This window comes from Meleagris gallopavo, chromosome 4 (assembly GCF_000146605.3).
Source record: "Meleagris gallopavo isolate NT-WF06-2002-E0010 breed Aviagen turkey brand Nicholas breeding stock chromosome 4, Turkey_5.1, whole genome shotgun sequence".
NCBI lineage: Eukaryota > Metazoa > Chordata > Aves > Galliformes > Phasianidae > Meleagris > Meleagris gallopavo.
In genome coordinates, this window is record NC_015014.2 from 56,018,190 (window position 1) to 56,032,177 (window position 13,988).

A 13,988-nucleotide genomic window follows, 5' to 3' on the forward strand; every position below is an offset into this window, starting at 1 on the left:
AAAAAGAAGAAGGGAAGGAGAGAAGAGGAGGAGAAGAGAGGAAAAAAAGAAATTTCAGTCGAAAGAGATGCTGTACCAAAATGTGGCCTTGCACCAAACAATATCAAGTTGGAAAATAAAGGAGCATCTGTTCTTTCCAGACTGCTTCTATTCAGTATTCTGCTTTTCTTCATCATGCATATACAACTAAATCAGTTGAATGGGTTAGATTTAGACTGAAAATGAAACTAGAGGATATCTTATACTGAAGAAAGGGTTTGAGTCAGCTCATTAAAATGTGCTCAGCCCCTGATGTGAACTTGTGTACAACTTGAAAGCTGCATTATGTTGGAGGAAAGGTATTTGAGCAAGGGGAAGGGAAAATTCTGGACCAGGCATTCCAACGCAGTGATTCAGCACCTTCAACCAGTCCAGCGAGGCAGAGGCCGTGCTGTCAGCACACGGAGGGGCAGCTTGTTGATTCAAGGCTGCAATCTATGTGCTAGTAGCTGGAGGCTGTATCTGCATTAGTAAGTAGTGCCGCGCAGTAGGCGAAGAGCTGTAGAGCAAAACAGCTGGTGTTGACAACATGATGTCCACGCCGAACATGTTTTGCAGAGGTTCCCTTTGGACTAGATCCAGTCCAGCTGAGTGAACTAAATGCCTGTTAATGGCTGGCATGCATTAGGTGCGCTTGTGGAGGCCATCTGATTCCTCCCTTGTGCAAGCATTCAGTTTGTGAGCTCAGAGATCACTCTGCAGAGCAGAGCAAGACATGGAAAATGGGATGATTTGGTTAGTGCCTTCAGAAGAGCCCTTCTCAACTGAGCCAAAACGTGAGTGTGAATTTGGCCTTATGAGGACTATTCCTTTTGTGATAATAAGTTCATTAGGCGTCCTGCCAGACGCTGTATCTGGCACTGTAGGTAATAAAGGTGGGCTTTGTGTCTGTGGGGTTTTTTTGTTTGTTTTTAACTTTTGCTATAATTTGTAGTCAGTAACCCTTCTCTCTTCTACTCTGCTTTTAAAAGAAGCATGTTAGTTATGGGAATTGTCTGTTCTACATTTCCAGCTCTGTTCTTGCTGAAGTAATGCTCTTCTCTGCTCTGCTGGCAATTCCTCTTTCCCAAACACCTGTTTAATTTTCTTCTTTTAGAGCTGTGAAGGTATACTACTGATCAAGCTGCCTCCAGCCCTCTTGTAGCCTTGGTCAGGTCTGCAGCCTTGCTCTTCAGCTATGTCTGCTTCTCTAGTGCTGCTGGTGCTCCCTGGTGCACATGAGGATCAAGGCTCTGCAGTCACTGGGTTTTCTGCTTCAAAGCTACTTCTCCATGCTAGGTCAAACAGTTGGCCACAGCTGACAGACCTGGGGTGCCATGGGGAAACCCCATCACTCAGGAAATGGGATCATGCCTTGAAGCCCTAAATGCCACCTTCTGAAGTTTCTTTTCCCCCATCAATTTTGTTCAAGAATAACAAAGGTACAAATCCCATTTAGAATCTGATGTTGTGATTCTACAGTGTAGAACTCAGCTATAACAGATACAAATCTAACTGCTTTTGGCATTAACTTTTTCAAAATAATGTAACCAAAATGCCAGAAAAATATTATGGACTGCTGTGACTCCAAGTTAGTATTAATATACCTGTATGTGCCTCTCGAGTGTAGAAATGCACACATAAATCTAAATTGTGGTAAATCCGTGTATTACTAAATTCATTTCTGCAAATATTTGTGATCATGTAGTTACAGTCTGCATTACTGCAAAACAGATGCACAAGGAAGCAGAATTGAGATTGTGCTGTCAGCTTCCATTTGCACATCCACTGGCATCTGAGCACAGTGCAGTACAACATTAGCTCTCAGTGAAGTTTTGGCTGCAACTACAAGAATTAGGATCAATGCCTGCCAGTCTTTGGCAAGTCACTGCTATCCTGAACTGAGGAATGCTGACCTGGTCATCTTGCTCTGTGTATTTGTCAGCCCAGCTTCACTGCAGTACACAAGAAAGTATTTAGAATGAAAGCAATGTCCATGGGGACCACATTTGCTAGTGCAGCATCAATTTGGAGTGGAAGTGCTCAGTGAAAGCTGTGACACAAGCACATGGAATAGAGCATGCTCTGGATCTTGCCATCTCTAGTGCACCTTGCTTCTGTCACTACAGAACTGCCACTGACCCAGCCTTATCTAAAAAGGAAGACAGTGTCAGTTTTGCTTGTATAAACAGTGGAGCATGAGGTAGTCATTCAGTTCTGTTTAAGTTGTAACACTGCTTACAGACATTAGAGTCTACTGAAACTGCTAGTTAGTACACAGAGACAATAAAATATTTGTAGTTTTTATTTATAGGAGCATGCTAAAGCCATTTTTAAGCAAGGCTGTAATGAGGCAATATTGACGTGAGAGTTTTATGGCTTTCGTGTTTTTCTAATTAAGTATTCCACTTCCGTCACTTCTTTTTTAAATCAGGGTTATTGCAATTTCACAGCTTTTATAACTTGTCCCTTTGAAACTGATACATTGACTCAACAGAATGTGGCACATTTCTTTAGACCTGTCGATAGGATATAAACTGTATTTCTTCTGCTTGCTTTGAATTTGGAGTGAAAGTAGGATTGAAAGGAACAACCGTGAGTCCTTTGCCACAAAATTCTGAAATGCTTTAAATCTTAGGAAAAAAAATACTGCTGGAATCCTGAATCAGACCACCACATATGATAGCATATGTAGCATATTCAGCTTTTCATGTGCATATCATCTGATTTTCATTCTCACAGTTGCCAGCTCTTCAGCTCTTCTTGTCTTTCTTTTTTCTTTGTACAATCATAGTTATATCTGATTTTTATTACTATTTTACTTTATATTTTAGTTTTTGAAATGCACTGTGTGATACTTCAAGTCAGTTTAGTTATAAATGATGCAGTGAGAAAATAACATCCCAGTAAACTAATTATAAAAATTTCAAGTCAACAGTGCTTGAGCAAAGCTGCTTTTGATTTATACTCATGAGTCTCAACCTGTGTAACGATGATACAAAGGGGGAAATGAGGAGATTTTTCAGAGATAGAGAGTGCTTACTGTCATTTCTATCGGCGTTCATGTAATCTTCTCAAGCCCATATACATGGGGTTGCCATTGTCTACAGCCATTTGAGGAAGAGAATTATCTTTAAAACAGTGCTGTGCTGTGTATTCAGAGTCTCACCGTTTATGAAACTTATTCATGAAGCGTTAACTTTTTCTTTTCATAACATAATTATTAATGTTCCAGTGTTACTTGTACAACAGACTTGGTGAAATGTCATGCATATACAGCCTTCCTATTCAAAAAGCAGTCTAGGAAAGATAGTATTTGATTGATTACATATGAGTAAATCTACTATTTCGAGCATCATTGCGGAACATACTTTATGCAAAAATACTGAAATACGTCATTCTTTTAAAACAAAGATAGGCCACAACAACAGTAATCATAGGAGTCTTTGTGCAGGTTCACAGCAGCACAGTGGTTCTTTTTCATTTGATAATTACCTTGTTAAACTAGTGTCCAGCCAACTCTGTATCTTTTTAAGAAAAACAATCTGCTCGTTAATTCATGGCAGAGCCACAGCACTCTCCTTCACAATATTGACTTGTAAATTTAACACAGTTTTGTATATTCTGGACTGAAGTAAGCAGCTCCTTCTCAGATTCCCTCTGGACAAACTGTCAATCTCTTTTTCCATTTTCTTATCTCTATTATTATATTTTAATTTATGCCATACTTAGTTGCCTGTAATTGGATGAGTTCTGCCCATTGCTACATAAATGGCAAAAACTGCCTGCTTCAATACAAATTGAGAGCATGGCACATTTTCTTTCCTCCTAACTTTGTTAAAATTGTAAGGTAGAACAACAGATACCAACTTTTTAATTCCTCACATATTTTCCAGGCTTGGCAGAGATGTGGTTCATGTTGCAGAGATGGCAGATAACACAAGAATCTTTTAACAAAACATGCAAAGTTTCCTTGGATGATGTGAGACAAAGTATAGTAGTTTCCTTGAATGATAGGAGAATGGTTACACATCCTCAAAGGAAAGTTTCTCCCTTTCTTTGGTATTTCAAATGTAGCTCAGACTTGTTTTGTGGCACTGCTAAAAGCTGTTGACAGACCTAGATCAGTGGAAACCTTTTTTAAAAATTGCATTTTTTCTTTCTCTTCCTCCAGATGAAATCTAACTTTCCGTTTGAGATCTTAGATGCCTGGTGCTTACTGAGAATAGCAAGTCAGTTTTATCCTATTTCTTAACAAGCTTAAATATAGACATCTACAAAGATAGCAATAATGAATCTCATCTAATATCCTGTTTATTCTTACAGTGCTTTTGTATAGATTCCTTTGCTGTCACTGAAGATGCTTTTATGATTTCTGTAATGTATTTCTCTTTCAAAACAGCACAGAAGCTTTCATCTGTCTGCCATCATTACTATTTACAATTGCAGTGGCACTAAAGATGATCTTTCTCAAGTTTCCAATCCACAGTATTTTCTCAGGCGCTTCAGAACTGCCAGAAGTTATGTCAGGGATAATACATTTAATATAGACTATTAAATCTGATGCCTTGAATTCCTCAAGACATGTCAGGAGTGACTCAAGCTCTTATTTGTTTTCCCACAGACCACATGAGAGCATCCTTTTATTTGAAATGAACCCAATATTATCCATTGCCAAGAGTGCAATGAAAATTAGGATGGCTGAAAGGTCATAAGACACTTTGCTAAAGGTATTGCTCACCAGAATCCTCCACCCAGTGCTCTAGACATGCTGCCAAGGAGAAAAGTCCAATTTTCTATCTAAAGCAAAAGATGGATGGGGGGAGGTAGTGGTTTTGCAAAGTCTTTCTTTGCTATTGCTTATTGTGACATCTTAAGTAGTCTATTCTTTTTTGTCCTTGACTGGCGGTTGAGTACCCAGCTTGCTCACATGCTTTCACATCCTGACCTTGTGCATAGTGTGAGAACATGGAAGTGGGAGAGGGCAGGAGAGGCTTGACCTGCTGCATCACCCTGGACAGCCCCAAAAATGTGTCACACACCTGACACCCCAGAGTGCCTCTCTGCAGCATCTGGGGCTGCCTAACTCCCATGGGGATGGGAAGCTGAGCTGTATGGAAGCACCCTGCAGTTTTTCCTATTCAGAAACTTCTACGCAAATCCTTCTTCCCCTTCCCACCTGCTTTCACACTTACAGCTACAAGGATCCTTGAAATGCTTTGGAAGCACCACTTCACGGTGTCATCCCACCCAGCAGAGCCATCTGTTAAAAGGTGGCTGGATGTGTCTAGTTTTGTGGAGGGTTTTTTGTTTATTTGTTTGTTTTTCTAATTTTTGTCAAAGAAAGAAACCTCCTACATGATTCAGTTAAGCCCTTCCTTCTGTATCCAAACAGCAGTGCTTTCCTATGCTGAACTTGAAGATCACTTGATTTCCTTTGAAATTTGGCGAAACTGCTATTGAAGTTCAAAGGGACACAGGCATTCATCTCTGTTACATTTCTGTAGGTAGGAAATCTTCATTTGGATTTAGAAGGATGCCACATTTTAGAGTCCAAGAAAATGTCTCGATTTACAAATATGACACAAAATTCAGTTGGGAGCAGCTTTATCAGAGAATCATGCGAGATGGAAGGAACCCTTAAAGGCCATGTAGTCCAAATCCCTTGCAGTGAACAGGGACACCCACAGCTGGATCAGGTGTTCAGAGCCCCGTCCAGCTTCACCTTTTATGTCTCTAGAGACGGGGCAGCTACTATCTCTCTGGGCAACCTGTGCCAGTGCTTCCATACCCTTATCATGAAAACACTTTTTCCTTATATCCAATCTAAATGCCCCTATTTTTACCTATTGTCATGTCTGCAATGCTTGGACACCTGAGCTCCTCCAGTCTCTATTACCAGCCACTTGTGGCCCTCTTCCCATAGCCAGTGGGGTCCTTCTACAGGGCATGGGACCCCAAGGAGCACTCATTGATACAGGAAGAGTGAGGGGTTCTGATGGGTAGGCAATGTAGGAGTTTAGAGAAGAACAAATTTCAAATAATTATTTTCTGTGTTCATTACTAGGATGTACTTGAGGCTGAATAATTGGCTTATAACAGATGTGCAAAGAACCTCAGCAAAACCTTGGTCCTCCACAGACCATTGTGTTTTAAGTAAACATCAAGATGGATTTTTTCTTCATGTCATTCTTGAGGGCTCTGAGCTATTAACTCTGGTGAAGGGTGATACAGTGAGCTGGATGAGTATTATTCTAAAAGCTCTGAGATAACGAGTCCAAGATGAATTGTCTCGCTCTAGTATGCATCTAGTATGTAGATGCTAAGAAGAAAAACCAAATCCTCTGAGCTATAGCTCCTGAATTTTCACTACAAAATCAAAAGTTTTCTTTTGATCAACCTTTGTAAAGCTTTGGACAAGATGCTGCCTGGTTACAAAATTATTTCTGTGGCTCATCTCTTCTTTTACTAGTATTTACTTAAATTATTCCTACGCTGTTGTCACCTTGGCCACATTTTGCCTGATTTTGGAGTGAAAGCACTGAAATACCTTGGGAACAGCTCTTTTCTCAGGATCAGTAAAATTGCCAAATACCACGCCAAGTTACTTATTATTCTAAGAGATCCAATCTGATTTTAAGATCAAAGTCAATGAGGTCTCTGTAACCAAAAGCTGGAAAGCATCCATGATCTAAACGGGACCTCTTGGGAGTTTTATATCACTGTGCAACACAAAGCTGTTATTTTTCTTTTGCTGTAAGTGTTGCTTGAGTTGTAAGAAGAATTCATAGAACTTGCATAGCCAAAAGTCTCTCTTCCAGTTTGGCATCATTAATCCTGTGTTTTCTACAGCAAAAAACAAATTAATTTTATGTAGCGCAGAGCTAAAAATCAAAGGTAATAAAACATTGCAAGTTAATTCTCATCTTCTACAGCACATCTGACTGCATCACATTATCAGTGGTGAAAAGACAGTTTCCTTTTCAGTACACAGCCTTTGCCAGCTTTTATCATATAACCTCTTGTTTTTATGAAGAAAATTATCATGCACTCATTTATTTTGTCTCTGCCACTTTTATCATCTTGTAGGTGAACATTTCTGTACCCAGTGATTCCTGGCCAGTAGTTGTTCTGGGACTCTGTGCTCTAACATACTTTTTGGAGCAAGACTTTTCTTCTTTAATTCACAAACAAAGCACTGCAGGTTATACTGTGCAATGTATTGCATGCACTAAATAAAGATGCTGACTGTTGCTCTTATTTGTGACTGAAGATACACTTCAACAAGCAGAAAAGGTCTAAAGGATGCAGCTGGCAAAGAATCTTATTATTGTCCACTCAGATGTGAATGTTAATTCAGGTAGGATTGGTTTCTTTACTGCCTGTTCTAAACATGATGTTTCCACAAGAGTCAGTGACAGATACTTGAAGTTACTGATGTGGTTGAGGGGAGGACTGCCGAAGGCACACAGAGGAGGAAGATGCCACATGCATAGAGGAGATGTGGTGAGGTTAGTGGCATTGCCACTGCTGCACTTGAATGCAGACTTCAATATCAAGGCAGACTGAGAACAAACCTGTGGTGCTGAACAAGCTAGTCATGCACGTGACCAGTACTTTCACTAAGCATATTTTTAACACAGGATAACTTTGGTCTTTATTTCCACAGCTCTTACAGATAAGAAAGCTTCTCAGAGGCAGAGAATAATTAAACATCTAATAGAAAAGGGCAGTGCTTTTTCAACCACGTGGCAATTGTGCATTGAATTTGTGAGGTTAAACTGTTCATGATCCATAGCTGTCTCATTTTGAAAAGGAGAGGTAACCTGCTAGGTCCTTGTGAAAGACTGAAGATCTTCCGTATGCTCTTTCATTCATATCTTTTTAGGTAGTAGTGACAATCTTTATAGACCGCATCATCTTGTCTCCGTCTGTCATCTGTCTTGTAACTGGTAGGTATCCATATATATATGGCTAAGGAAATGTAATTGAATAAATTATACAATAATTTTATTAGCTGGCACAAAGATGAACTTCTACACTTTTTCCCCTAGAGAAATACCATGACATTTGTGTAGATGTGAATTAAAAATGCCATATAGATAGGGCCTGGACTTTGAACTCTATTGAAAATAGAATATATCTAGTTGTCAAAAACAGTAACAAAAAACTAGACAGTGAGGAGGAAGGTCTGTCATTCAGGCAGATTGAGCTTACATACATTCTCTATTTTCTGTATCTTGCACTTTGCAGTACTTGGTTGTCGGGACGACTTTTATCAACCATTCAGCTGACAGAAGTCCAGTGAAAATTGGCCTAACAGGGTGGGAATTGCCGTGCTGTGTTTCCACAGGCACCAGAGGGCAGCTGGTAAAGGCTGGGTATCGTTCCCCTCTGTGCTCATGTCAGGCTAAGCAGGTGTTACTTCTGTTTTTGTGTTATCTGATTATTCACTTAACAGAAATTGTCAAATAGTAAAAAGGAAATTGACAGCTTCTTTTAGCAAAAGAGAGCAGAATTGACTGGAATGCAGGGTTTACTCCTTCCTGAATGTCACGTTTGTTTCTGGTTGTTTAAAATACATATTTATCTTCAATTAAGCTGAGTTTTCTCAAACAGCTAGCTGTGCTGCTTCAGAAACAAACCAGGCCTGAGTCTTTGCTTTATATTTTCTAATATCCAAAAGTGGCAACAGGCTCAGAGAAAATTGAAACAGGGGACCCTGTTTCCAGGACAATGTTCTACAGATACAAATGGCTTTGATTAATAAAGTACATTTTATTTCGATATTTCATCATTTCCAGACTTCTGTGGCTACTTCTGAAGGGCTGTTCTTATTTACCAACACTTACAGATTTGCAAAGACTAAATGCTTTTGTGGGCTCATCTCTGTTTTCTGCCCTTTGCTGTCCCCAAGATCAGCTGCTGGCTGGCAGGGAGGGCACAGTGCCTTCCCACTACTAAACAGCATGTAGGCTGTGTGCTGTCTTTGTGTACCTAGAGGAGTTCTTAATACATGCTAAATTAGTAGAAGATGAATAGCAGGGTGCATTTTGCATGTAGCATGTACTGAAAATCATGCACAAAGTGAATTGCTCACATTCTTCTCACCCAGGAGCCTCAGCTCTGAGTGGAGGACTGGTTGTGCCCGTAGTGAAGGAGCTTCCATGCAGCAATCAGACATCTGTGTAGTATTTTAACTGCTGTACTTTTCTTTCTTACTCTTTGCACATGTGTACATGTGTATTTTCAAGAGATTAAACTCATAACTTACTTGTATTTTTATTTTTAAAGCCAGGGCCAAAATTTCAATGTCCACAGTGTGAAGAGGGACATTGAAACCTCCCTCTCTGCATTACTGAGTTGTCAGTGTAACTTTCTAGTACTTGCCTCCAGTGTGTAGCAAATTGAGTTGAAATAAGGGAGTACTGATGATTTAAGCTTTTGAGAGAAGTTTCATTCTGTGATGGGAGAAGTCCTCCTTTAAAAGAGGGAATTGTAGTGGGTGGGGCCTGAATCTGATCTAACATTTGTTTTCCATTGCTCTTACTGATTGGCTTCAGGTAAGTTGCAAGACTAGTTCTAGTATGAGTCTCTCATTCCTGAATCTAAGCCTGATAGCTGAGTGGCTGAGGAGAACTCATTTGGGTAGGTCTGAATTAGGTAATAAAAATGGCTTTGTTTGCAGGGAGCTGGAACTGGATAGAATCTCAGCCAAGAACCCAAATCCCACCCAGGTCCCACTGCCTTGCTGGGACAGCAAAGACAGTTATCATCTGTGACCATTTCTTGTTCTGGGTTACACATGGGGACATGGGTTATATACAAAGAAATGCCAGAACCATCTCCACTCTGTCACCCAGGCACCACAGTTCATTTCACAAGGTCTCTAAAATAGATTATAGAATTGCAAATATTTGTCGGAACCGGTCTTGGCTATTCACTGATTTTAAACAATTGCACGACTGTCACACTGGGTCCCTAGGTGCTAAAAATCAATGATAACGCTGGAGTACTTCGATCATTGTTATTTTAGAAAATCCCTAATCAAAACAAGTGTAAGTGCTGATGTGTGCTCAGTGGTGGAGTTTTGTGTGTTCCTTGGAAAGATGATATTCCCTGGAGAGAGAGGAAAGGATTAGAAATGATAACCACTTTTTAAATACATCAGCTTGCTCATGTGCGCGGTGTTTTTTATCAGCTTTACAGCAAAAGCTTCATTTGATTTGTGCAGGGATGTGGATAATAAGGAGAGAGGCCAGCGAGCTGATTTTATAGTCCGTTTGTAGCTTAAACAAAGATCTGGGATTTTGCGGATAAAGACCAACTGAAATACAGCAGATTATGCAGCTTTGGTTTTTTTTTGCAAAGATTTGTAAATTTTCCCCCCCACACAGTCTGCTTTTCCTGTGTCCACTCACTGCATGAAAACAGGGAGCTGTAAAACAATATTCTTACAGAACTTCTTCGAATCCCGCTCTTTGACCACGGCTGATCCTTTGTGTTAGGCACTATCAGGGAATATACCATGCTCAGGCACTGGTGCATTTGTGCTGAACATGGTCAGAACTCAGGCCACCATGATAACAGCAGGCACTGTCTCCACTGGGTGGATGTAAGGCAGTGGCATGGTTCCAGGTTTCTGGGACACAGCTGTAAAGCTGGATGAGAGCTGCCCTGGTTGATCTTTACGGCAGTGGCACGTCCCTCCCTGCCAGCAGGTTCCCCAGCATGGCAGCTGGATTTTCCCCCTCTTCATTTGATTTCTTGTGAGCGCTATTGTTTTGTGCTTACATTGGGATCACCTGAATGCAAAATGACTTCTGATTGCTGATTGCTATGTGCAGACTGCTGCCCAGGTCTTGTGCTGCAGCTCCTGCCTGTCTTTGCAGTTTTTATGTCCTTGCGAAACCAAGTGAGATGCCTTTATGGCAAAGCTGAGCCTTAGCTGGAAATGTAAAGAACCAGGTAAATAAAGGCATCGCAGAAGTGCTCTATGAAAGCGTTTGTTATTTCTAAATGCATGGCAGGAATGATGAGAGGTAATGGCTTTAAGTTGCACCAGGGAAGGTTCAGGTTGGGTATTAGGAAAAATTTCTCCTCAGGAAGAGTGGTGATGCCTTGGCACAGGCTGCCCAGGTTGGTGGTGGAGTCACCATCCCTGGAGGTGTTCAAGAAACGTGGAAATGTGGCACTGAGGGACGTGTTCAGTGGGTATGGTGGGGGGGGGCTTATGGTTGGACCAGGTGATCTTAGTGTTTTTTTCCAGCCTTAATGATTTTATGATTCTATGGTTCCATGAAGACTGACAAGGTGGACAAGCAGTACTATTCTTTTGTTTATTCTGATGGCATTTTTTATCCGGCCTTGGAGGAAGTGGATCTTTTATATTCCTTTATAGCTTAGTGCAGGGTTTAGCTTCATTCAGAACTTGAGAAGGAACTGTTGGTCAGATTTATTTCTAAATTCTGGAGAAAACAAATACAAGAACAAATTCATGTTTCCCTGCAGCACTTGGAAAACAAGCACTATTTCATCCATTGCGTACATGACCAGCTGGAGATTCAGTTGACTTAAAATCCCCCTAACCTACAGCTGAATCTGCAGGGAATGTTCCCCTGGCAGAGAGAGATGTGCAGAGCGGTTCAGCAGCGTGATGAGAGCTTGGTGAGGCTCAGGGGGGCATCAGGAAACAGGGGGGTCAACTGCAGTCATTTCTAAAACAAATAAGGGAATGCTTCTGACTTACACATTTTACTAATATACTTTTGATACACTTTGCATTTTCAGTGAACCATCCATTTTAATAATTATTGTTGTTTTTTTAAATCTGAATTTAAATTGAAGGAGGTGGTACAGACAAAACAGAGCCTTCTTAAATAAACCACAGCTTCTCATAGAAAGATTGAGATGGCTGTCACTGAGTTAGAACAGCTCAAGGACTTGTGCTCAGTTTGCTTTTAATAGTGAGACTGTCCCTAGGTTTAGAAGACTGCCACGTATTTTCAGTGGTGGTTGCAAATTTGCCTTCTTTGCCATAGTCTTATTATGTATCATGTGCAGGTGACACCCTGATATAAGATCCGTGAGGAAGGCTCAGACTGAGTGATGGGTCACTGCATATTCCATCTGTAAAGCAGTCTGGGTTCCTAGTGAGGTTGAGATGCTGGCTGGGTGTCCAAGTGCTAAGAGTCAGGCTCTGCTGACCCTGTGCTCTCCTATTAGCTGGTGCCTAATCTTGCATCAACTTCAGTGGGATTATCTGTTGCTGAATGCAGTATTATTAAACATGAGTTAGGATAGCTGATGTATTCTTCAGAAGAATACACAACAGTATGTAGTAGAAATTGTTTTGAAAATGTATTTTCTAAACTCCTTGACTAAAGATAAAGAGAAAAATCTCAGAAAAAAAGTATTCAAAGCTTTCATACTGTTAGGATATACACTTCCAAATAATCAGTAAATGTGTTGTGTTTTGTGGTGAGCTTTTGAATGGTACCAAGCTATGAGTTTAGATCACGTTTAGTCCTGCAGATGCCTGGACACAACAAAGTTCTGAAAGAGCTACCTGTTGCGTGGCTGACTTTGAAAGCACCAGGGTGGTAGCAGAGCTGCTGCTGAAAGACTGACGGGAACTGCCATCCTCAGTAGGGTGAAATCAGAGAATCACAGAATTCCCTTGAACAGCCATTCTTGTTCTACAGCACATGTCATGTTTAAGATATAGTGCATCTGTCATGAACTGCTCAGCTGTAGGGCAAAAAATTAGGAATGGGAGTTAATTTTGATCCATGGGAGGCTGATAAAATAGGAAGCAAACTAAGACGCTCTGATATAGATGAAAGAAATAGTATTGAAAGGATAATCATGGTTGTGTGAGTCAATCCTTGCATTGCTCTGGCTTTCATGTTGTTGGCCACTGAAATGCAGGCTCAGGTAGTGCTGGATACACCTAGGGGATTTGATCCAAGGAGGAGAGCTCCCATTGAGACTAGCCTTAACAGCACAGCCTGCAGCTCCAGGCTGGAGAGGGATTTGGAATGGTTTGGTGTTTACAGCATCAGATCAGGCAGGAGGTGTATGGCCCAATATTTCCTTTCTTTATTTTCTGTGATGAGAATGGCTGACTGGGGCCTTTAAAGTGTGCCCACCATACAGAGGTTGCCCAAAGCTGTGCAGTGGTGGCAATCTGTGTTCTCCACTGCTGCTTCCAAGAGTGCCAGTCAGCAGTAAATCATTTCTGCTGTCCTCTCATGTTGTTTCTTGCATTCCATTGATCTGCTCAGCACTTCAGAAATGGTAGAAACATGACCTTTCCCATGAATTTTTAACATGAGGGCCTTTATCTTGCAAACTCATCTGCCTCTGCAAACCCTAGAGGATGAAAGGCAGAGCAGCGTGATAGGGTAGTGAGGTTTGTTAGCAGAAAGCATCCTGAATCTGGCAGAGATAGAACCTAAGTACTTCTTTATTCTTTTAGAAATGTCTAACAGCGTTAGGATTTTTGTTTTAATTTATTCAACGGAATCAAATTTTTAAGCTGTGCTTCAACTTTCAAACTATACAGCAGTTGTTTCAACCTATCTTTCTTAGTATATAATGTTAATTTTTTTATGTTTCAGTTTACAATTTGGAATAAGATTTTATGATGCTCTGCTACTGTACATCAATTTGACAAGATTCTGCTATGAAAGTTAAATGTTTTTAACCCAAACTTATAGCTGGAAACAATCTCTGTTATTGCAAGGTTGTTTTGCCATAAATAGAAGCTGAAATGAGTAAATTTTATCTGTTGTGGAAATAGTCTACCATTGTTAAACCTTCTATTATACAAACATTATTTACTAGTATTTGAATTTAAAAGAACAATTTATTTAAATTATAAACTGTAAATTTAATTTACTGTTAAACAGTTAAATTACAGCATTTCTGAAGCTAAGCTGCCAGTAATTGCATAAATATATGGATTT

At 40.3% G+C, this 13,988-nt stretch overlaps 1 protein-coding gene across 13 annotated transcripts in view; it reads left to right on the forward strand.

The window, feature by feature from the left end:
• LDB2 (LIM domain binding 2) overlaps nucleotides 1-13,988 on the forward strand; it is a 202,975-nt gene that overhangs the window by 78,485 nt on the left and 110,502 nt on the right. The window contains exon 1 of one of the 13 annotated variants that reach the window (XM_019614943.2): nucleotides 606-815. The exons of the other annotated variants lie outside the window; for them this stretch is intronic. Within the exon in view, the coding sequence (XP_019470488.1) occupies nucleotides 755-815 (61 nt within the window). The 5' untranslated portion in view covers nucleotides 606-754. Of the gene's footprint in view, nucleotides 1-605; nucleotides 816-13,988 lie in introns of those variants that run through there. 13 annotated transcript variants of the gene reach the window in all.